The sequence below is a fragment of the Physeter macrocephalus genome, chromosome 4 (assembly GCF_002837175.3).
Source record: "Physeter macrocephalus isolate SW-GA chromosome 4, ASM283717v5, whole genome shotgun sequence".
Taxonomy (NCBI): Eukaryota; Metazoa; Chordata; class Mammalia; order Artiodactyla; family Physeteridae; genus Physeter; species Physeter macrocephalus.
The window spans coordinates 29,376,452-29,400,128 of NC_041217.1; the positions used below are offsets into that span (position 1 = coordinate 29,376,452).

General features: G+C 35.8%; 1 protein-coding gene across 1 annotated transcript in view; it reads left to right on the plus strand.

Annotated features, from left to right (window-relative positions):
* Nucleotides 1-23,677, plus strand: part of HMCN1 (hemicentin 1) — a 554,195-nt gene that overhangs the window by 306,705 nt on the left and 223,813 nt on the right. The window contains exons 29-36 of the mRNA XM_024133815.3: nt 1,496-1,622; nt 3,996-4,150; nt 14,767-15,045; nt 15,556-15,837; nt 16,548-16,656; nt 17,945-18,114; nt 19,291-19,445; nt 23,158-23,281. Of these exons, the coding sequence (XP_023989583.1) occupies nt 1,496-1,622; nt 3,996-4,150; nt 14,767-15,045; nt 15,556-15,837; nt 16,548-16,656; nt 17,945-18,114; nt 19,291-19,445; nt 23,158-23,281 (1,401 nt within the window). The remainder of the gene's footprint in view (nt 1-1,495; nt 1,623-3,995; nt 4,151-14,766; nt 15,046-15,555; nt 15,838-16,547; nt 16,657-17,944; nt 18,115-19,290; nt 19,446-23,157; nt 23,282-23,677) is intronic.

Sequence of the window (23,677 nt, forward strand, 5' to 3'; positions counted from 1 at the left end):
CGGGAGAGGCCACAGCAGAGGGAGGCCCGCATACCACAAAAAAAAAAAAAAAAAAAAAAAAAAAAAATGTTTAAAATGTTTTAATCATAATCATAAAATTTTTATAAGTTTAGTTTGTGAAATTATATTTGCTGATTAAAGTTTACTTTGTGATAAAATGACTTCCTTCCCTTTCAATGTTTTGCTCATCGAAAGGGCATATGATTTGTAAGTCTGGAGTGGAAGTGAGGTCTGGGAATGATGCTGCATTAGAACTACCATTCATAAACTGCTAAAACATAAAAGTTCTCTCTCTGATAAGTCTTCTCAAAGCCTGAAGTACTTTGAATTTCCTCTGCTAAAATTACCATTATTGTATTTAAGAATAGGTTATAAAAGCAAGTGATCTTTTCTCTCATTAGTCTCATTGGCATTATTTCTCTTGGCACTCATTTACTCTCATGACTTTGACTGATGATTCGCACATTTTTATCTCCAACTCGGACTTCTTCCCTGAGCTCTCAGGTGATATATCTGATCTCCTCTACAATATCTTGGCTTGAATATCTCAGTGGCATAGAAAACAGAAAGGTCTCAGTAAATGCCTGTTCTGGTCACCTTCAGTGACCCCCATCATAGTGACCAGCACCTCCAGCCATCCACTTGCTTCTGCCACAACCTGGTACTCATTCTTCCTACCTCCCTCTCCCTGACTCTGTAAATCTGTCTACATCCTGTTAAATCTGCTTCTTAATTCCATGTTAATTATAATTTATAAGCTGAATTAATGTAATAGCCTCCTAACTACTCCCCTTCATCCATTATTTGCCACTGGAATCTGATCTTCCTTCAGAAGCCAGTGTGGTCTTAAAACAAATTTGATCACAGCCCTCCCTTATTGAAACCCTTTAGTGGCTGATTATTGCTCTGAAGATTAAGATCATACACCGTAATGTGATATAAAGGGGGAAGATTCAAAGACCAGGGAAGTTTATGGGAGCTCTTTAATATGCTTTATAATTCTGAGAATAAAAACTAGTACAATCTTTTCACATTATATCTCACTTACAATTTTAGCATAGGAGCCCTTTAAAAGAGACAAGGGTAATATATTTCAAACAGCACTATGGTAGAATTTAAACATTATAAGATTGTCATTGACTATGTCATTCATTATCTAAAACGTATAGCAGTAGTAAATTTCATTATATGAGCTTCACTGCTTATTTATATTCTAAACTCCTTTTGTAACATTGATTTAATACTCCTCAAAATGAGTTCTTTACTACTATAATTCTTCCAAGTAATTGTCTTGCTATCAAATCTTTCATGAACGTGTTCCTGTGTTTAAATTTGACATTTGGGTCCACAGATGTGATATGAAAGGGATTATTGTATGATATTTTACTTTTAACATTAAGATCTTGTTGAAATATTATAGAAATCATTATCTTCTCTCACTCCCCACTCTTTTTGCTAAGTCATAGATTTTCATGATAAAATGTCTTTGTTCAAGTCCCACCCACCATAATAGGTACCAGCTCCCCAAGTGAAGTCTCAGTTGTCCTCAACCAGGATACCACCCTTGAATGCCAAGTCAAAGGCACTCCCGTTCCCATTATTCACTGGTTCAAAGATGGCAAGTGAGTACTTCCTCTGTATTTGTTACAAGGATCCAATTGTTTGGAAATAGATGTGGATTTTCCCCCTCTTAATTATCTTACCACATAGAGTATTATTAAATGAACATGAAGGAAAAACAATATTCTTCAAAAATGGTCTCAAATTTATGAATTTATGAATTGTAAGACTTTATAAATGCTGGGAATTTATTTTAGAGACACAGAGGAATTCACATTTATTATACACTAAATATACACTAAGGGCTAAGAATGAAAAATGAAAAATGCATGATCCAAGTACAGAGATAATCTTGTCTTTACATGGAATTGTTTGAATTATTAAAAAGGAAAACTTGCTTATGACAGCAAGATGAATACTTAAGCTAGTTTAATATATGGTCAAAAAGGAACAACCACAAAAGAGCAATTAGATGTTTCTCTTAGCCCTTGTATTTTATTATAATTTCTGAAAGCAGCTGTCTAAGACCTAAATAGCAAAGAGTAAAGGTTTGCAGTGTATAAAGTAAAGGATTGTGTAAAAACTTTTTTTATGTCAATAAGAAAGACAAACAACGTAGAAAAATGTGTGGAGGGTATAAACAGACAATTAAAAAGTTATATAGTTAAGCAATAAATAGATTAAAAGATGCTTACCTTCACTAATTTGGAGAAGGTAAGCAAAATAATATGATTTTGTTTTTCATAGATTCATTTGGCAAGAAAAAGTAGAGGTTTGAAAAATATCAAGTGTTGGCTTACAGTATGGGAAATCAGGATATAGGACTCTGATGGGACAATGTAAATTAGTACTCTGAAAGGCAATTTGTTGATATCTATTAAAATTTAAATGCTCATATGCTATAATGTAGCAATTACACTTCTGGTGTCTAGGACAGGGAAGCCAGTCATCTGTTCTGCAGGAAGGCTTGACTCCTTGAATACTCCCTGAAACACTGTGAAAGCAGAAAAGTGAAAACTGCTTAAAGCTTGACATTGGGAGAGAGGATAGATGACGTATGGCATTGTCTTATTATGAAACGCTGGACAGCAATTAAAAAGAGTAAGATCAGGCTATATGTACCAAAACTATTTCCATAGCTATTGTCAAGTGAAAAGTAGAACAATAATACAATACTATTTATGTATAACAACTTTAGATTCCTCTAGCAATACATTTATGGATGAAAAATGTTTAGAAAAACATGTGGAAGAATACAAACTAAACTGACAATCGTAAGAAGTCTAGAGAAAAGACTCACATTAGGGGTAATAAAACAAGGAGACTTTTTCTTATTATAATTTTTTTTGTTTGTTTCAATTTTTGTGTTACTTGCATAATAAACAATCAGTGAAAGTTTTAAAGTTACTTCAATTTAAGTAGCATTATCAAGTATTCCACTTCTTTAAACAGTTAAAATGCATTAAAGTAAGGTACTTTATTCTCTTAGCTTTAGAGAACTCAAAAGAGTCATACCAAGGAATAGTATGGGATGCTACCACAGAAAATTAAATGTGTTTCCATTTAATCTTGTAGTCTGATTGGTGGCTTATTAATATAGCAGTGCATCTATTTATCATGGGGCTAGTTCACTGCAGCTTTTTAAAAACTGGCTATGGGTCTTCCTGAAAGAAGATCAATGGATTTTAAAGGCATGACTCTTAGGATATCATAGACTTTAATTACCATGATGTTTTAAGTATTAAATAAAGCTGCTGCCAAACATAAAGTAAGCATTTTATAGTAGTTAGTAAATGACTCCGTATAGTAGAAGACTTCCTTGACAAATATATCTGAGCTGCCTTTGGGGTAAATATCTTTCAGTATTTATGATTATAAAAGCATTCATATTTATTACAATATCTACTTTTTAGGAAAATTGGCATAATCATTGTCTTTAGTAAGTAATAACCATTCATTCTATTGTAAATATTTTTCCAGGTGTTATAATATTAGTTTACAAATAATATTGCTTAACTTGAAGCTCCTGTACACTTAGTTTTTCTTTTCTGAATGATGGTAGAAATTTTGGCTTTGTAAACCAAAAAAAAAAGGGGGGGGATGAATGAAAGTTTTGTATTAATATTATTCAACAATTTAAGTTTGAAATGAAGTTCAATTTAATAATTTAATATTATTCATTCATTTTAAGTTTAAGTGAAGTTTTGTCTTAAAGTGATAATTACTTTCATTAGTAAAGTGGTTTAATATTTCTGTTCTTCTGAAGAGAAGTACTTAATCATATCATTGTATTTTTTTTAGATTCATACTAAAAAATTCAACTTTGATTCATATTTTTAAACTCATGATTTAATGATGTTTGTTGTGATTAATAAAAGAGAAAACATTTAGGATAACAAAAATGGGCCCATGGAATAAAATTTTACTTTTTCCAGGCCTTTATTTTTGGGAGACCCTAATATTGAACTTCTAGACAAAGGACAAATTTTACATTTAAAGAATGCACGAAGAAGTGACAAGGGACGCTACCAGTGTACTGTGTCTAATGCAGCTGGCAAACAAGCCAAGGATATAAAACTGACTATCTATAGTAAGTGTGACGTTCTTATGCTTTTTACTGTTATTATCAGTTCTCATTATACATTGAAAATCAGGGTTTGCTCTACTGTTAACTGCTCTTTGATTCAATACTAAGTAATTTGGAATGCTACTTACTTTAAAAGAAAAAGCCTATTTTCATGTGTTTTAGGCTAGAACATTGCATCCAATTTTAATGTATTTTATCATTAAGTATGGATTTCTTCATGGGGTCTAGTGATTTTCATATGACCTCACTTAAGAGGTCAAGTATTCCCTGATTTGTTAGTGTAACATAAATCAAATGTCTATATCCCTAAAGGGGTTTTTAAAAAGCTCTAAAAAGAGTAGAGATGCATGAAATAGAATGGAGATGATGGTATGAGAACAACTCAATTATTCTATTTTCATTGCATCTTGGCCTTTATTCAGACCACATGGTAATATTTTAAATGTTTTAGGCTGTGCTGCTATTTTCTCTCAGTTAAGTCCCCATCAGAGGTATGTAGCCCTCATTTCACTAAAATTCTCAATATCCCCTGAGGAAGGAGACTGCCAAAGTCATTTATTTTTTATGCCAGGAGCCATAGGAAGGCACTTGAACATTATGTTGCAGGCACAAAGAATTGCATGATAGAAAGGAATAGGGCTCATTAGGCCAGTCATGCTTATTGTGGCTCTACTTTCTGCACTGTCTTCTGCTTTGTATAGCGTTTGACACTCAAAGAAAGTTTAGATACCTCAGGAATGTCACTTCCTTGTAGTATCTTCCCAAACCAAACCAATCACATCATCACTCTCTATTACATTGTCCTAGTTTTCTTTATAGCACGGATCACTGTCTGATAGTTTAATTGCTTACTTATGGGTTTATTTACTTATTTGCTATTTCTCTCAAAGGAAGCTAAACTTCATAAAAGCAGGGCCTTGTTTTGCATGTTCTCTATTTTAATGTCTGATACACAGTAGCTCTCAAGAAATACTTGCTCAAAAGCAGAAACTAACACACCATTGTAAAGCAATTATACTCCAATAAAGATGTTAAAAAAAAAAAGAAATACTTGCTCAGTGAATGAATTGTCTAGTGATACACTGTTCAGTATGGTAGGCACCAACCACACGTGACTGTTGAGCATTGGAAATGTGGCTAGTCCAAATTGAGACAAGCTGTAAGTATAAAATACACACCAGATATCAAAGACTTAATACGAAAATATAATGTAAGATACCTAAGTAATAATTTTACATTGATTACATCTGAAATGATGATATTTTAGATATATTGGACTAAGTAAAATGTATTATTTTCTTTTTAACGTGGCGAATAGAAAATTTTAAATTATATATGTGGTCTTAATTATAATTTTGTTGGACGGTGATGGTTTGAGTCACGGATGTAGAAAACAAACTTATGGTTACGAGAGGTTAGGTGGGGAGGTGGCAGGGGGATAAATTGGGAGACCGGGACTGACACATACACGCTGTATGTATGTATAAAATAGATAACTAATAAGACCTTGCTGTATAGCACAGGGAACTCTACTCAGTACTCTGTAATGGCCTATATGGGAAAAGAATCTAAAAAAAAAAAAAAAAAAAAAACCAGAAAGAGTGGATATATGTATATGTATAACAGATTCACTTTGCTGTACACCTGAAACTAATACAACATTGTAAATCAACTATACCCCAATAAAAATTAAAAAAAAAAAAAAGGGAACTTGGGCTTCTGAGGTAAGTGGACTTGGGTGCAGACCCAACTTCTGCCACTTACTAACTTTGCAACTTTGGACAAATTGCCTGACCCCTCTGAGCTTCGGTTTTCTCATCTATAAAATGGGGATAATAATAGTACCTATTTAATAATATTATTGTGAGGATCAATTGCTAGATACTTTATATTGCCTAGCTTACAGTAAAAGTTCAATGAATATTATTCATTTATTATTATCTACTTAGTGATTGTATTGTCTTGCAACTTGAAATATATGTAGAATCTGGCTTGATTTCTGTATAACTTCACTGAAATGCAAATTTCCCTTTTTTAATGTTAGTTGTCTTTATATAAAGTTCAAATAGCTTTCTTGAATCAAAGAAATTTTATTTAATGCAGGCTTTTAAATCATTTCTCTCTACAAATAGAAGCCTGTGGAAGAAATCAGTCATGAACAGACATGTCCTCCTAAAAACAGTAATGTTACTGAAAGATTAGCTGTACAGGCATCCAAGTTAAACAAAAGTGTTATTGCTACCATTGGCCTCCTACCAGAACCAACCTTTTAAACAATAGGTGCAATATTTCCCCTAAGCTGTTGAATAGTTTTCTCTACATTGTTGTATTGTTGCCAAAGAATGTGATGAATACATTCTGGTGATTCAATAAGACTCCTATTTCCATAGGAGTTGAGTTCTTTCATTTCAGATTTTCTTGTTCATTTGGTATGATGCCCTAAGGCACCGAGAATAGATGATTAAAATGATTAAACCTTCTAAGATTGTCTGAGATGAAAGGCACTGTAACATTGTGAAGTTTTAAGTATTCAGTAATTCTGGAAATAATACCACTTCCTCTCTAGCAAGCTTGTCTGCACCTCTGAGTGGGTAATCTTAAGCTTATTTTATTTCACTTGTGAAAATGCTTTTATTCCTAAGAATAAATGAAACAGATGCCATACTTGGGCTAACTGTGAGAAATATTTATACAGATTTCAGGTTGAGAATGTGGTTCATACTGCAGTTGATTCATTCATTTTCTTTATTTACATACTAACATGAGGAAAAAGCAGGTGGATCCGATGCATCTGAAAGGCAGAAATGCACATTTTGCCTGAATTAGGGAAGAAATGGAGATAAAATATGATGAAAAATAAAAGAGATGGAGGGGAAATGGGGGGCGGGGAAATGAATGTGAACAAAAAGGAAATAAAAGAGCTTTTAATAACCTATGGGGAGAATGTGCAGATTCATAGCTAGTAGTTCTGAGGCAAAGATTTTTAACCTGCAGTCCGTGCATAAGTTTCAGAGGTCTGAGAGTTTCCCCAAATGGTGTAAAAGTCTTTGAGTGTATATACATGGTACATTTTAATGTGCAGTGGGTTCATAACATTTACCTGTAACACCCTTCCTCAAACAGAAGTACAGGTCTCAGAAAAGTATATATGAATTAAATTGAAACAGGAAGAAATATTTATCTGGCAGATTTAAACAGTAGATGGTTTGTTGTTCTGCTTTCAGCTGGAAATGTTCTTTGAGTAATTTTTTCCTCAATTTCATAAATACAAACTTTTAAAATGAACTCTTTTCAATACAAGTGATATTCCTTTGTAAAGCATTCATGGAGGGTAAGGGGTTGTTTGAACCTATGTTCTTGACTTCATTTTTTAAATTTAATTTAATTTGTTTATTTTTATTAGTTTTTATTGGAGTATGGTTGTTTTACAATGTTGTGTTAACCTCCACTGCACAACAAAATGAATCAGCCATACATATGCAGATATCCCCTCCCTTCTGGACTTCCTTCCCATTTAGGTTACCACAGTGCATTAGGTAGAGTTCCCATCTGTCCTTTTTTTTTTTTTTTTTTTTTTTGTGGTACGTGGGCCTCTCACTGTTGTGGCCTCGCCCGTTGAGGAGCACAGGCTCAGAGGCCATGGCTCACGGGCCCAAGCCGCTCCGCGGCATGTGGGATCTTCCCGGACCGGGGCACGAACCCGTGTCCCGTGCATCGGCAGGCAGACTCTCAACCACTGCGCCACCAGGGAAGCCCTCCCGTCTGTTCTTGACTTCATTAATGTATCATCCAACTAATTAGGCTAGCCAGTTTATTTAGACAATTTCAGCCAAAAATTTGATATATGTTTCCAGATTCCATCAATAGGCTCAAATCAAAATTAAAATTTAAAGTCTGAGTAAAATGTTCTTTCTTAAGATTTCAAAACGGTGGCTTGAATTGATATTAATTAATTATCTATAGCAGGACTTGACAAACCTTTTTTATAAAGGGCAAGTTGGTAAATATTGTAGGCTTTGCGGACTGTGAGGCAAAATCAAGGACATTAGGTACTTACATAACAAAATAGAAAGAAATGTCTACAAATAGTTTATTCATGATATTCTATTTTTCTGGTAATTTTAAAAATTGTAAAATTTGTTGTAATACAAGTCTACTAATGCGAATGGATTTCTTTTGGAGGGATAACATTTTACTTAGTGTTCAAAGTTAATGATTCCTGTCACCAAAATTAAATGCAGATGTTCATCTGTTAATACTGGTCTGTAATGAGATTTTATGTATTTCATTTTTGAAAATGTCTTTTCATGCAGATACTGTAGATACTGTCAAATGCTAATATCATTTCACAAACATAAGATTGTAATTGATCATATTCATTACTTGAAAGGCATTTGCAGAATTCTGTTATGTTCTCTTGATATTTGACTTTTGGCCTGCCATTCTACTCCCAATTAATCAATTCCAATTGAAGGTTAGATGGAAGGCTCTCATTTTCAGAGATAAAAGAACTTAAAACGTGGAAATTTCATTTGCATTTGCATCAAAGTTTGACAAACATTGTTGAAACTGCAAGTTGAGCTTAGAAAATGTATTCACTGCAAATTTGTAGGGGAATTGAGATCTGAGTTTTGTTTGACAGCATGGAAAATGTGTAGAGGAGCTTAACATTACTTGTGATTCAAACAACAGAATGACTACTAACAGTATAGATTTTGCATTCAAGTGCTGATTTTATCTGGTAAGTTTCGGTTGAATTTATTAAGAAACATTGTCAAGTTTATGGCAAAACTAAATTCCAAAATCATTCAGTACTCAATAATAGTGTTTGAGGACAATTCTCATTCAGAAAAAATTCAGTCTCAGTCCTAAGCTCCAAAAATTAAAATGTAACTTTACCACCATTAAGACATTAAGCTGCTATAAGGTAGAACAAGTCATTATATTCACCTTCTACTTCTGACAAAAATTCATGGAACTGATGATGTTTAAGTCCATAAGAGCAAGTAAAATGCCCCATGGACAGTTCTGTTTCAATAACACATGAATACTTTACACAAGTGCTGATTAATAGTACAAGGAATAACGATAGACTTTTAGAATTTTATATTTTAATAAATTTAAAATGTAAAATTTGTAAACTTCTCTAAACCTTTTTCTGCCCCACACATATTTCTATCACCATCAGTTGTAGCACATCTTAGCAGATTCCACTTCAGGTTGTAATAAATTAGTGCTTTTTCAACTTCTTTGAAAATATTTTTGTGTGTAGTTGCTCCATGCAGACTATTCTTAGAGACTAATTCTTCAGTTTCTTCAACGTGGCATTGACTCCTCAAATAAAAGACAGCTAAGCAGTATCAGTAACATCTGTCAATTTGTAAGAGCCAAGAATACTGTTCAGAAAAGTTGCCTTTAAAAAAAAATGACTGTTGATATTGTCAGTTTTCTCAACTTTTCAAGCAGTTTTTCTTATGGAAAGGCTGATCATCTTAAACAAATTGATTAGTTTAGGCATAATTGTTTGCTAATGCAATCATTCTTGATTTAATTCAATCACTGTTGGTAAATGGCTCCCCTTCCTTGGCTAACAAATGAGCCACTCAGAAACTTAGATGGTAGCCTCATTTTGACTTTTTATCTTTGTGAAGAAGTTCTGCCTAATGAGACATTCCACTTTATATTAATTTATCAGTTGTTTTTCTTTGAATGGGATATATTGTGATGAGTGCTTAGGCTAATAGAGTTAGTGTACACTGTATTTTTTCAAAACAGCTATAGTGTTATTAAAAAATAAACTCAGTGCTTTGCCATTGAACTTAATAACAAAAGAATCCACACTGTTCTGTGCTTTAAAAATGTTACGTTTTAAAGCTTACTTTTCTTTTTTTTGTGTGTTTTGACATGGGGAGTATGCACTGGTAATAAAAGTAAAGTAAAATATCACAGTATGGTGATATTTTTGGCACTTGAAATGCTGTTGGCTTATAATTGTGTCACTGAAATTTATGGTGAGCTGAGCAACAGTGAGAAGCAATGAGAACACCACATTTGGTATTTATTGCAACAGTTTAACTCTGCCGTTGTAGAAGTGAAAGTAGCCATAGACAGTACATAAACAAATGAGCATGACCATATTCCAATAAAACTTAATAGGTGCTGAAGTTTGAATTTCATGTAATTTTTACATGTCACAAAATATTATCATTATTTTGATTTTTTCCAGTCATTTAAAAATGCAAAAACTGTGCTTGGTTCAACATCTTGATGCCTGGCCTGTGGACCATAATTGGCTGCCCTGATTTATATAGTAAACCACCTTATAGAAAAATTATTCCACCATCAAATTTACCTCACAATACAGGCATACCTCTGAGATATTGCAGGTTCTGTTCCAGACCACCACAATAAAGCAAATATTGCAATAAAGCGAGTCACACAAATTTTGGGGGGGTTCCCAGTGCAAATAAAAGTTATGTTTACACTATACTATAGTCTATTAAATGTACGAAAGCATTATGTCTAAAAAAAGTACACACCTTAATTTAAAAATACTTTATCGCTAAAAAATAGTAACCATCATCTGAGCCTTTAGCAAGTCATAGTAGTAACATTAAAATCTCTGATCAGATATACAGGTTGCCAACAAACACATGAAAGAATGCTCAACATCACTGATCTTTAGAGAAATGCAGATCAAAACTACAATGAGATATCATCTCACACCAGTCAGAATGGCCATCATCAAAAAATCTAGAAACAAATGCTGGAGAGGGTGTGGAGAAAAGGGAGAACCCTCTTGCACTGTTGGTGGGAATGTAAATTGATACAGCCACTATGGAGAACAGTATGGAGGTTCCTTAAAAAACTAAAAATAGAACTACCATACGACCCAGCAATCCGAGTCTGAGCTCAGGGTTGGTCAAAGGTACTCACAGGGAGGTAGGTGGGTAAAATAGGAGGGTTGGCAAGTACAGCCAGGACACCCGTGTTCATTGTGCATACTAAGAAAGGCCAGAATCTCCTCATTTATCTCTGATGGGAAGTTCTGATGGTTTCACATGATCAAACTCAAATCATATTCAAACTAGGGGATTTCCCCTGAGCATAAAAGGAAGTATCCACCCCTAGCAGGAGTCGCTGCAGAGGAATAAAGACGCAGATGTAGAGAACAGACTTGAGGACACAAGGAGGGGGAAGGGTAAGCTGGGATGAAGTGAGAGAGTGGCATGGACATATATACATTACCAAAGGTGAAATAGATAGCTAGTGGGAAGCAGCTGCGTATAGGACAGGGAGATCAGCTCGGTGCTTTGTGACCACCTAGAGGGGTGCGATAGGGAGGGTGGGAGTGAGACGCCGGAGGGAGGGGATATGGGGATATATGTATACAAATAGCTGATTTACTTTGTTATAAAGCAGAAACTAACGCACTATTGTAAAGCAATTATACTCCAATAAAGATGTTAAAAAAGATATTTTTATTAAAGAATCCATTATGATTACTAAAAAAAAAATAAAATCTCTGATCATAAATCTCCACAACACATATAATAATAATGAAAAAGTTTGAAATACTGATAGAAATACCAAAATGTGACAAAGACAGGAAGTGAGCCGATGCTGTTGGAAAATAGTGCCAATAGACTTGCTCAGTGCAGGCCTGCCACAGACCTTCAGTTTGTAAAAAAATACAATGTCGGCAAAGCACAATAAAATGAAGTATGCCTGTATAGTAGATCTTGCCTTCATTTATGTATGAGGAAAAAAATATGTATATTAATGTTTGTCACTATGAACTAGTTCTAAGAACAATTATCAGAAAACATTAAGGAATTCCACTCAGGTCTAGATACTGTTTTCTAATATTCTTTTCCACTAAAAAGAACCAGAGCTTCTAGGAGAAATAGTTAATTCTAAGGCTGGGGCAGGGAGTATAAAGATGAGCCTGGAGCATGTAGTAGGAATAGAACTACCATACGACCCAGCAATCCCACTACTGGGCATGTATCCTGAGAAAACCATAATTCAAAAAGTGTCATGTACCACAATGTTCATTGCAGCTCTATTTACAATAGCCAGAACATGGAAGCACCTAAGAGCCCATCAACAGATGAATGGATACATAAGATGTGGCACATATATACAATGGAATATTACTCAGCCATAAAAAGAAACGAAATTGAGTTATTTGCAGTGAGGTGGATGGACCCTAGAGTCTGTCATACAGAGTGAAGTAAGTCAGAAAGAGATAAACAAATACTGTATGCTAACACATATGGAATCTAAAAAAAAAAAAAGGTGATGAAGAACCTAGGGGCAAGATGGGAATAAAGACGCAGACCTACCAGAGAATGGACTTGAGGACATGGGCAGGGGGAAGGGTAAGCTGAGACAAAGTGAGAGAGTGGCATGGACATATATACACTACCAAACGTAGGGTGGATAGCTAGTGGGAAACAGCCAATTGGAATCTAAAAAAAAAAAAAAGGTGATGAAGAACCTAGGGGCAAGATGGGAATAAAGACGCAGACCTACCAGAGAATGGACTTGAGGACATGGGCAGGGGGAAGGGTAAGCTGAGACAAAGTGAGAGAGTGGCATGGACATATATACACTACCAAACGTAGGGTGGATAGCTAGTGGGAAACAGCCACATAGCACAGGGAGATCAGCTAGGTACTTTGTGACCACCTAGAGGTGTGGGATAGGGAGGGTGGGAAGGAGGGAGACGTAAGAGGGAAGATATATGTGGATATATGTATATGTATAGCTGATTTACTTTGTTATAAAGCAGAAACTAACGCACTATTGTAAAGCAGTTATACTCCAATAAAGATGTTAAAAAAGATATATTTTTATTAAAGAATCCATTATGATTACTAAAAAAAAATAAAATAAAATCTCTGATCATAAATCTCCACAACACATATAATAATAATGAAAAAGTTTGAAATACTGATAGAAATACCAAAATGTGACAAAGACAGGAAGTGAGCCGATGCTGTTGGAAAATAGTGCCAATAGACTTGCTCAGTGCAGGCCTGCCACAGACCTTCAGTTTGTAAAAAAATACAATGTCGGCAAAGCACAATAAAATGAAGTATGCCTGTATAGTAGATCTTGCCTTCATTTATGTATGAGGAAAAAAATATGTATATTAATGTTTGTCACTATGAACTAGTTCTAAGAACAATTATCAGAAAACATTAAGGAATTCCACTCAGGTCTAGATACTGTTTTCTAATATTCTTTTCCACTAAAAAGAACCAGAGCTTCTAGGAGAAATAGTTAATTCTAAGGCTGGGGCAGGGAGTATAAAGATGAGCCTGGAGCATGTAGTAGGGCCAGAAAGTAAGAAAATACTAAAATAATATGATGTGAGTATGTCAAAGGGACATAGGGCCAGTTGGAATAGCTCCCAAAGGCCATAACTGGAACAATTTGAACAATAAAATAAATAATGTAGTATTGGATTATACCCAAAGTATAAAATGAATCTCCATGAGTGCATATTGATATAAATAAATAAATTGGGGAAGAGAGACTAATCTCTCATACAGAAGAATTCCAGATAAATTATGTAGGTATTCCCCTCTCAAGGAAGTAGAATAGCTCTCCCCCGCATATATATGGGCTGGGAAGAGTGATTCTTTTCAAAAGGGCAAAAGAGAGTAACTTTACAGTGGAGGAACCTAGCAAAATCTACCTCAACCAGGTGGTCAAGGTCAACATCATCAGTGATAAGCTATGTTGATAGGGTGTACCCTTGATATGATTGATGAGAATGGCACTCTGTGATCGTGCTTCCAAAACCCATAACCCTAGTGCAAACATAAAAAAAAATTCTCTTCTAAAATAAAAGTTTATTTTTAAAAATTAAGACGCTCAAACTCAGGCACATGCCATTTAATTTATTTTAAGTTATTGCAGTGATAGCACAATCCTGGAATGATTGTGTTCAGAGTATGTAGCAGGGCTTGAGTCAGTGGTGTTGTTTTTCCAGCAGCAGAGTCCTCATGTGGTGTGAGAGGCCAGACATGTGGTTACTGAATTATGAAAGATACACATGTAGCCAATTAGATGAGTATAATTGAGTGAATGAACTCTCTGTGGCGGTTCCAAAAAAAAAAAAAAAAAAGTAAGAAGAAGCAAAAGTTAAAGACTCCACAGCTATTACCAGTAGCTGGATCTGAAAGCACTTAGGCCTTTTGTATTTCCTGGGGAAAGGGCATGCAGTTGTACCTCATCTGACATTTTTGCTCCCTTGGCCTCATTTCAAACTTATTGTATTTACTTTAAGTGGGATTTATTTTGTTTTGCTTTGTTTGTTAAATACGACTTTCTTAGTTACTGTAATATGATCTATTGGGCTTAAATGAACCCCTGAAATGAAAACTGACTTTCTGCTTTTACTGAAATCTGAAACCCAAAAGGACAGTGATGAAGATTGTTTTGACAAAACAGGCAACTAATTATCAGTAGGTAAATCACAGACTTCCTAATTGTCTTCAATTCATATTTACTTTAATGCATTATTTAAATATCTATAGCATTTGAGACTTTGATGTAGATGCTAAAACTTAGAAGACTTGTCTCTGTTCTGAAATCCTTTGTAGTTCCACCTAGTATTAAAGGAGGGAATGTCACCACAGAAATATCAGCACTGATCAACAGCATAATTAAACTGGAATGTGAAACACGGGGACTTCCAATGCCTGCTATTACTTGGTATAAAGACGGCCAACCAATCATACCCAGCTCACAAGCACTTTATATTGATAAAGGACAATTTCTTCATATCCCTCGAGCACAGGTCTCTGATTCAGCAACATATAAGTGTCAAGTAACCAATGTTGCTGGGACTGCTGAAAAATCATTCCATGTGGATGTCTACGGTAAGGAAGAAAATATATGTTTTAATTATGTACTTTTCTGCCTATGCTTTCTAATATGGCAACATGCAATTTGTTCACTAATAAATCCCTGTTGGGTTGGGTTGTCTTCGATATGCATACATTGGAATTAGAAGAATTTGTCTCATGATTTGGAAAAATATTTTTAAAAGCTAAGGTTCGCAAGAAGTGGTCCATTCATTCAGTCAACCATCTGCCTATGGCACTTGGGAATCTAGACCATTTGATTTTTGCAGAGAAGGTAAAGTAGTTCTTAGGACTAAGCTCATTCTCTCCAATTTGTCCTTTTTAAGCCAGACACAGTATATTCTACAATATTTAGACTAATTGCAGATAAGCTGAACCAAGAAATTCTTTCCTCAGTAGCTTAGGGGGAGATGGACATATAGGTAGTTTCTATAGTCAAACTACGTGAGTTAAAAATGAAAAGAATCCCTTTTATTTCATTAGGATTTTACAGAATTGCCTGAAATATTACTTTTTTCTACCTAGTTCCTCCAATGATCGAAGGTGACTTGGCTGCGCCTCTCAGTAAGCAAGTGGTTATTGCTCATTCATTGACACTGGAATGTAAAGCTGCTGGCAACCCTCCTCCAGTTCTCACCTGGTTGAAAGACGGTGTACCCGTGAAAGCGAGTGACAACATCCGCATAGAAGCTGGTGGGAAGAAACTAGAAATCACGGGTGCCCTAGAAGTCGATAGGGGACAGTATATATGTGTGGCTACCAGTGTGGCAGGAGAAAAGGAAATCAAATACGAAGTTGACGTCTTAGGTAAATGAGGATGCTGCCACCTGTATTCTCATATTCATAGCAAAACCTGACTAGTTTATTAAATGCTTTTGTGTTCATGGAATAAACAATCTTAGAGAAGGTTTAGTGATCAGCTCTGGACTACACATTACTGAGTGGTGAGTTGATCACCAGAGTCCCAAGATCTAAAAACCCACATAAATCTTCCACTTGCCCTGATAGGTACACTTTGTAAGTAGGTAGATGCCTTTTTACATCTGTGACAATATCTGATTGTAGTGAGTGACAGCATGGTCTCTTGTCATGAGCACTGTGCTAAACAACAGGAAACTTAGTCTGTGGGACTTGGGAAGTCATCTTGTAACCTTACATCTCTATTTCTTTATAAATTGAAGGCTTTCAATGCAGGCCCAATTTTTGAGGTTCCCCTATCTTATTCTTATGAAAATAAACAACATAAAATTTGAATCAACTTTATATTTTGATGGCATCATCAGCCCCATAGTGCTAGATTAACTGAGAAAAATTCACAGTGTGTCGAATGTATATTTATTGATCCTGGCAAATGTGTATTGTAAAAGGTATTTTACAATACATTTCAAGTCTCCTTCATGTACCAAATGACTCTGATACTTATCAGCCTTCTAAGTGCAACTTAGTATTGCTTAAAGTGATGCTATATATTTTCTTGTAAACATTTCTTTGTATGTCACATCCTTGTTGTTTTCTAGTGCCACCAGCTATAGAAGGAGGAGATGAAATGTCTTACTTCATTGTGATGGTTAATAACTTACTGGAACTAGATTGTCAAGTGACAGGTTCTCCTCCACCAACTATCATGTAAGCGTTTTGGTATGTCTTCTAAATATCTCCCACTTCTTTATTTGAGTGTTTTAGAGCTATCTTGAAAGAGGTTCTGTGTCATTCAAAAGTGATTTATAAAATTATACTTATATATCCCTCTTTTAAAAGACGTACTCTATATTCAAGGCAACTTTTATTTGATACTCACAGGGCCCATAAATCTGCTCAATTAGAAGACTTCATTATATGCTCTTAAAAATTACATTTTCAGGGGCTTCCCTGGTGGCGCAGTGGTTGAGAGTCCACCTGCTCATGCAGGGGACGCTGGTTCGTGCCCCGGTCTGGGAGGATCCCACGTGCCGCGGAGCGGCTGGGCCCGTGAGCCATGGCCGCTGAGCTTGTGCGTCCGGAGCCTGTGCTCCGCAACGGGAGAGGGCTTGTGCGCCCGGAGCCTGTGCTCCGCAACGGGAGAGGCCACAGCAGGGAGAGGCCCACGTACCACAAAAAAAAAAAAAAAAAAAAAAATTACATTTTCAGTTCATAGAGACAGACTATTAAGCAGTATCTGTCAGATCTTCCTAAAGCACTGAAATGTTAAATGAACAACGGAATTTAAAACAGTATGCCAGACATATTAAGGAATAGTGGAAGTTAGCATGAATATATGATTACCAATACTTTTTTCTCATTCCTTCATTCACAAAGTATGTCTTGAATACTTATCTTTCATTTCCAAAGTGCTATGGGATATGCAAAGGAACAGATACTCAACTAACTTGTGGGCTAAAATATGTTCACGCATGATTATAAAACTAAATGGAAAGTGATAATTCATAATAAATTAAAAATTATAATGCTATATGATTTTATGATTTTATTTTACAGATGTTTTAAGATTATGTGTGTTTTGTTGGTTAATATTATTTAACATTTGAAGTGAGTGATATGTAGGGGCATTTGCCTCTTTCTGTAGCCCAGCATTAATAGAAGAATGAAGAACTGTACACATAGTTCTTGGGTTCCAATAATATGCCAGCTTCTTTGTTAAACTGGGTTTCCTTTTTCTTTTCCCTATTTACAGTTTATTTTATTAGAGTGAGCAGATGGGAAATTAGGCAAGTACGTAATTGAGAATACATATATATAAATGTATCATATATACATATATACATACATATATATAAGTATATAAGTCAAATATATGAATAAATGTAGTTCCTCCGAGATAGATAGATCGCTTTAGAAACATAGTTATTTAAGATATAGTTAGGAACATAGTTATTTAAAATATGTCTCCAGACTTCTTTTTGCCTTATTTCTATAGGTGGCTGAAGGATGGCCAGCTAATTGATGAAAGGGATGGATTCAAGATCTTACTAAATGGACACAAACTGGTTATTGCCCAGGCTCAGGTGTCAGACACGGGCCTTTATCGGTGTGTAGCAACAAACACTGCTGGAGACCACAAGAAGGAATTTGAAGTGACTGTTCATGGTATGCTGAAGAAGGAGCATTTCACTGAAAATTCATTTATGCATTGTTTCAGTATCTAATTCAGAACTTAGCTCAGTAATCTGGATAAATCTTGAGTTGCGGAAAGTAGTGCTAATTTGAGTGAGAATTTGGATGCAAATTTGAATTAGATATTGGAAAATTTTCAGGCACTTTACTAACACAGAAGATTTAACCAAGAGGTATCATGTGAGTGAACTGAGACAGAATTTAAACGGTAAGAGGTATATTCTGCATAGAATGTGAGGGTCTGAGGAATGAGATCAAAGAAGATAGAAGAGGCAGGCAGCAAATTTCAAATAAAGCGGGGATACGAGTGTTCAAAGTTTCAGCCAAAATTGGAAGGAGTGTGAATAAAGTCATTTCCAGAAATGGAGGCTGAGGGTGTTATGCAGGATCCAGGGCACATAAGTGCACTCATGGAACTGGCACAATAGGGTTAGAACCATTACTCTCATGCCAGAAGCAACCCTCTGCCAGGGTATTAGGTGTCTCACTTGACAGCAGACCTTGGGAAGGGAGGGACTGGAATGAGAAACTGGAGAGTGTTTGGAAGCCACAAGCAGAGGTTTCTATGAACACCAAATTCATTCTTCCCAGGCGGACTGGTTTTTTTCCTGCATTTTGTTGGAATACAGCTAATCCTGTATCTCAGTCTCAATTCCAATTCTTGAGGGAGGGAATCTGGCAGGCCCAGCTTAAATCAAGTTACTATCCTGGATTTAATCAGCCTTGCTGGGGACAGAGTCATGTGGTATAAATATGGGTACTGGAAACCCACCCCAATTTAATGAGGCAGTTCTAGAGAAAGGGCAGGTCATAGTAGATTGGGAAAACACACCAAGAGGTTGTAAACCAAACATACATGTGGATTGCAGTTGCTGTAAATACATTTCACTTATTCTCTGGAGAACTAGAGACCCATAGTTAAGAAATAAGTAATCTCTAAAATTGCTAAAAGTTATAAGTGAAATGCATGGAATGAAATTACTCTGTTTGTTAAAATAGGCCTCTGCCCTTTTCTAAATTTTGAAGTTTCAAGTTCTTGGACACAGACTTTTAAGTGTGTGATTCCACTGATTATAGTTTTCGTTCCTTCCCTCACTTCCTTTTTTCTTCCTTCTTTCCTTTCTTCTCCTCTCTTTTTCTTAAATCTAGTTCCTCCAACAATCAAATCCTCAGGGCTTTCTGAGAGAGCTGTAGTAAGGTATAAGCCCATCACCTTGCAGTGCATAGCCAATGGCATTCCAAAGCCATCCATTACATGGTTAAAAGATGGCCAACCTGTCAACACTGCCCAAGGAAACCTCAAAGTAAGTATGAATATTATTTTGCCCAGGATGAGATAGCTATATATGGAGCTATCATATTCTCCTTTCTTAATTATAGATTTTCCTGTTGGATAGATTTTGCAGGAAATGTACTAAAACAATATGTGTTTTCCTTAGGGTTTTTCAGAATTTAACTTAATATTTTGATTTGAAAAATGGAATTAATTAAAGACTAATAACTTTAACAGTGATGTTAATTTTAACATAGTGGTTGGTACTTTTATTATTTCAATTTATGCCTGTTTTAATTATTTAAAAACTAGTATCTTATGGATGAATAGTTCATCAGTACTAAGTAAGTCAGAGTATCCTCAGTATATTCACCATTGACCAGGATTAAGGTAGAGTTATATCTATTGATACATAAACCTAAGTGAAATGGTTTCTTGAAAAACATAGTTTAGTTTATAAACATCATGATGGCAGAGACTCAGTCTCTATGAATAAGTTCACTTGTGTATCTTTCATATTGAGTATAGTCCCTGGCATATAACTATATCTCAGTACATATTTGTTGAATTAATAGATAGGTAGATTGCAAGCCTGAGTAATCTACATGATACAATTAAAATAATTAATAGATTTTGCTACTAAGATCAAGTTAATTGAGTAACATGGGTTTGAGCTTTGCTTGAGGTAGGTTTCAGTAACAAGGGATGTGCCAAGTTCTTCTTCCGGCAGAAGTGATGGATATCTGTTCATTTATCATTCCTATTCCAAATTCAGTGGAACTAATCTCACATATTTGTGCTAACAAAAGATTTACTAGGTAGCCTTCTAACACAGAGCAGGTAAACAACTGTTTACCTGGGAGACATTTATCATACAGTCTTACAAAAGTATAATTGCAAACTGTGATGAGTAATTTTAGGAGACAATATAGAGAGGTATAAGAAAAGATAATGAGGAAAGCCTTTGAGCGTGTGTTGGTTTGCAACCCCTGGAGCTTCCCGGGTGTCATCTGAAATTGGCCCCCTATTCAGAGAGAGCAGAGAGAGATCTAAGAAAGAGGCACAGCACTCCAGATTGGTAGGGGGCAGGTTTAATAAGCAAGGGAACTTACTTACCAGGCTTGTCTTGGATGACCGCAAGATGAGTAGATCTCCTCACGTGCCCACCAAATCTTAAAAGTTTATATAGAGGTCTTAACTGGGTTCAGTCATATATCCTGTCCAGATGGTCTCAACATCACACTACTATCTCAAGGCTGCGTCCTTGGGCAGTTTCTAGCACTGGGAAAGAAGATGGAATGCACATTCCAAAAATGGGGAGAGGATGAGGAGCCTCCAAATGCCTGAGTCCAGCTCAAGGGTCATCCCTGCGGTCGCATCCTCTCAGTGACCTCCTCCAACAGCGTGAGGGAGGGTAATTTATGGAGAAAGTCTTTAAGCAGAGATCTGAAGAACATATGGAGTTAAGTGGGCAAATTTATAGAAGAGAGGTGAGTAGAATCTTTCAGAGAAGATGTGCATGGGCAAACAACTTAAAGGGGAGCATGACACCTCTTGAGAACGTGAAAGCAAGCCATTGGATTAGGGAACCAAGAGCAAGAGAGAAATGGTATTAGCGGAGACCAGAGGACAGGTAGGAGACATTTAAGTAATGTTAATGATTTTATTTTCACTTTGTGAATTTCACAATGTGAAATTTTTGAACAGTTTTAAGAGAAGAGTGACATGATCAGGCTTATATTTTCAGTAGTTACCTAGGCCCGTTTGGAGAATGAATTGAAGGAGTCAAGAGTAGGTATGTGGAAATCAATTGAACTTATTTGCATTTGTCTAGGAGAGAAAAGAGAGAAATTTGGACTCACATGCTGGCCATAGAGATGAGGATACATGGATATATTTGAGAGTTATTTATTGGTTAAATCATTAGGGCTTGATTATAGATTGTTGATGAAAGGTGAGGGAGTGGAGAATATCAAGAAAAATTAGTAGGGAGCTAATCTACACAAGTGCATAAATAGTGATGCCATCCAGTGAGAAAGGAGACTTTGGAGGAAGATAAGTTTGAGGGGGTATAACTGTGATTTGAGTTTTAGACTTCTGGGTGTTGAGTTGACCTTGAAATAAACTAGTGGGGTTGCCAGGTAGACCATGGAATATATATGGTCTTGGAGCTCAAAAGATAGTTCTGGGGATATTGGCACACAGATCATATTTGAAACGCATGGCCGTAGATGAGTTAATCCAAGGGCAGAGTAAAGAGTAAGAAGAAATAGAAAATAAATGATCTAGTTCATAATCTTAAGAAATTACCGCAGTCAAAGGCCGTATGCGAAAGTCTAGAAGTGAATATAAGTATATGAATGTGCTTCTTAACGTGTTTAGTACAGTGTGGATGAAGAATAAGTTACGTGGGAGTTTATGTGGGAGTGTATGGAGAGAAGATCATATGGGGTCAGAATGCGGTAATCCTGGAAGGCTTTGCTGAGTTCGGATTTCATTCTGGGCAAAGTGGGGAGCCATGAATGAGCTTTGAAGGGGGACTGGTAAAAGGATCAAATTTGCATTTTAGACAAATTATTCTGGCAACAGTATGCAAGGCAGATTAACAGTTCGGGAGGTTGGAGACACTGGAATATAAATTAAGGAGCCACTATAATCCCACAGTGGCTGTGAGAATGTTTCTCAGGGGATCTGAGAAACACAGAGTGGTATAATTACTAAGAGAGTCAAAGTGGGCTCTGAAACCCAGATGACTGGTGCCATTAAACAAGATTGGAAACACACAATGAGAATTTGGTTTAGAAATACAGGAAAACAGCTTTGTTTTGGATTGTTCAATTTCATGTGCTAACCTGTCCAGCAGATAGCTGGAAGCTCAGGAGAAAAGTTGAGGCCAGTGCTGTAAATTTAGGAGTCTGCGTGGGATTCTTCATCACAGCCATGGGTTCGGATGAAAACTATCAGAAAGCTAAGTTTCCTGTTTATGGGACAGGAAGAGGAAGCAGATTCCATAAAGTAATCTACTAAGAAAGTCAGAGAATGAGAACTGAGGGAATGCTGTACCTTCAGCTCCCAGAGAGCAGAGTGACTGAAGGAGCAGGAAGTCAACAACACCAAATGCTGTAGATGGTGAAGGAGAGTATGAGCTCACTGCCTAGGCTGCTGTGGTTAGAAGTTAACTGGTAACCTCTGAATAATCATTTTCAAAAAATAACCACTGAATCACCAGTTCCAAAATGGTAGAGGCTAGCTGCAATGCGTTTAAGAGAGAAATAAGGAAAACCAGTCAAGGAAATTTATCTGCATTTCCATTACTCATATTTTATAATTTTTATTGTTTTTCTGGCCCCCGTGACCATTTAATCAAAAAAGATGGTTTTAAAACTATTTTTGAAGTGTTACATAAATGTAACCATGTTTCTTTCAAATAGCTTAAATTTTCATCACATACCTCATAGTTGCAGTGCTAAAGTCTTTTATTCAGTGGAGTTTTATGACTGTACCAGCAGGCTTGCCTTAGGTAACACTGTTTTGTGTTTTCCAATGACTAAGAAAAGCTTTTCAATCAAAATAGTCTATTGTGCATGATGAAGTGATCTGGCTCTAATCTGTCAAAAGATAATTAAGATACTGGCATAAAATAACTAGATATTATAAATTTAAATGAGTTTGTCTATTCAGCAGATGTTTTCAAGTCCACGTATAAAGTACAAAATGCTGCCATACTTTCTGATCCCAATTAGATACAGTCTTCTGGTCGAGTTCTACAAATTGCCAAAGCCCTCATGGAAGATGCTGGCAGATACACATGTGTGGCTACCAATGCAGCTGGAGAAACACAACAGCACATTCAACTGCATGTGCATGGTAATGGCATCTTCGTGTCTTAACAAGAGTATTTCTGTGGCTTTTTAAGAACATAGTGGGCCCATTTTTATTGAATTGTAGTATAAAAGAAGCAAGTGTTTATTTTAATCTGTATTTTAAAAGTATATAGTTTTTTTTACATTATTCTCATTATAATTGCTCATATTAAGATCTTCAGTTTTCAGGTTGTCAAATAGGAAGTGCTGGAGCTCATAAATAAATAAATGCACTACCCTGTGTTTTAATTATTTGAATTCTGTCAACTGATAACTTTGTACAGATAACTTTTGTTGAAAAAAAAAAAAAACACCCGGAAGTTGCAGGGTTTTTCCTTAGCATTGTCTGTGATTATCCTGCTTGCCTATAAGATGGATTTTGTGAGTAGAAGCTATTCTT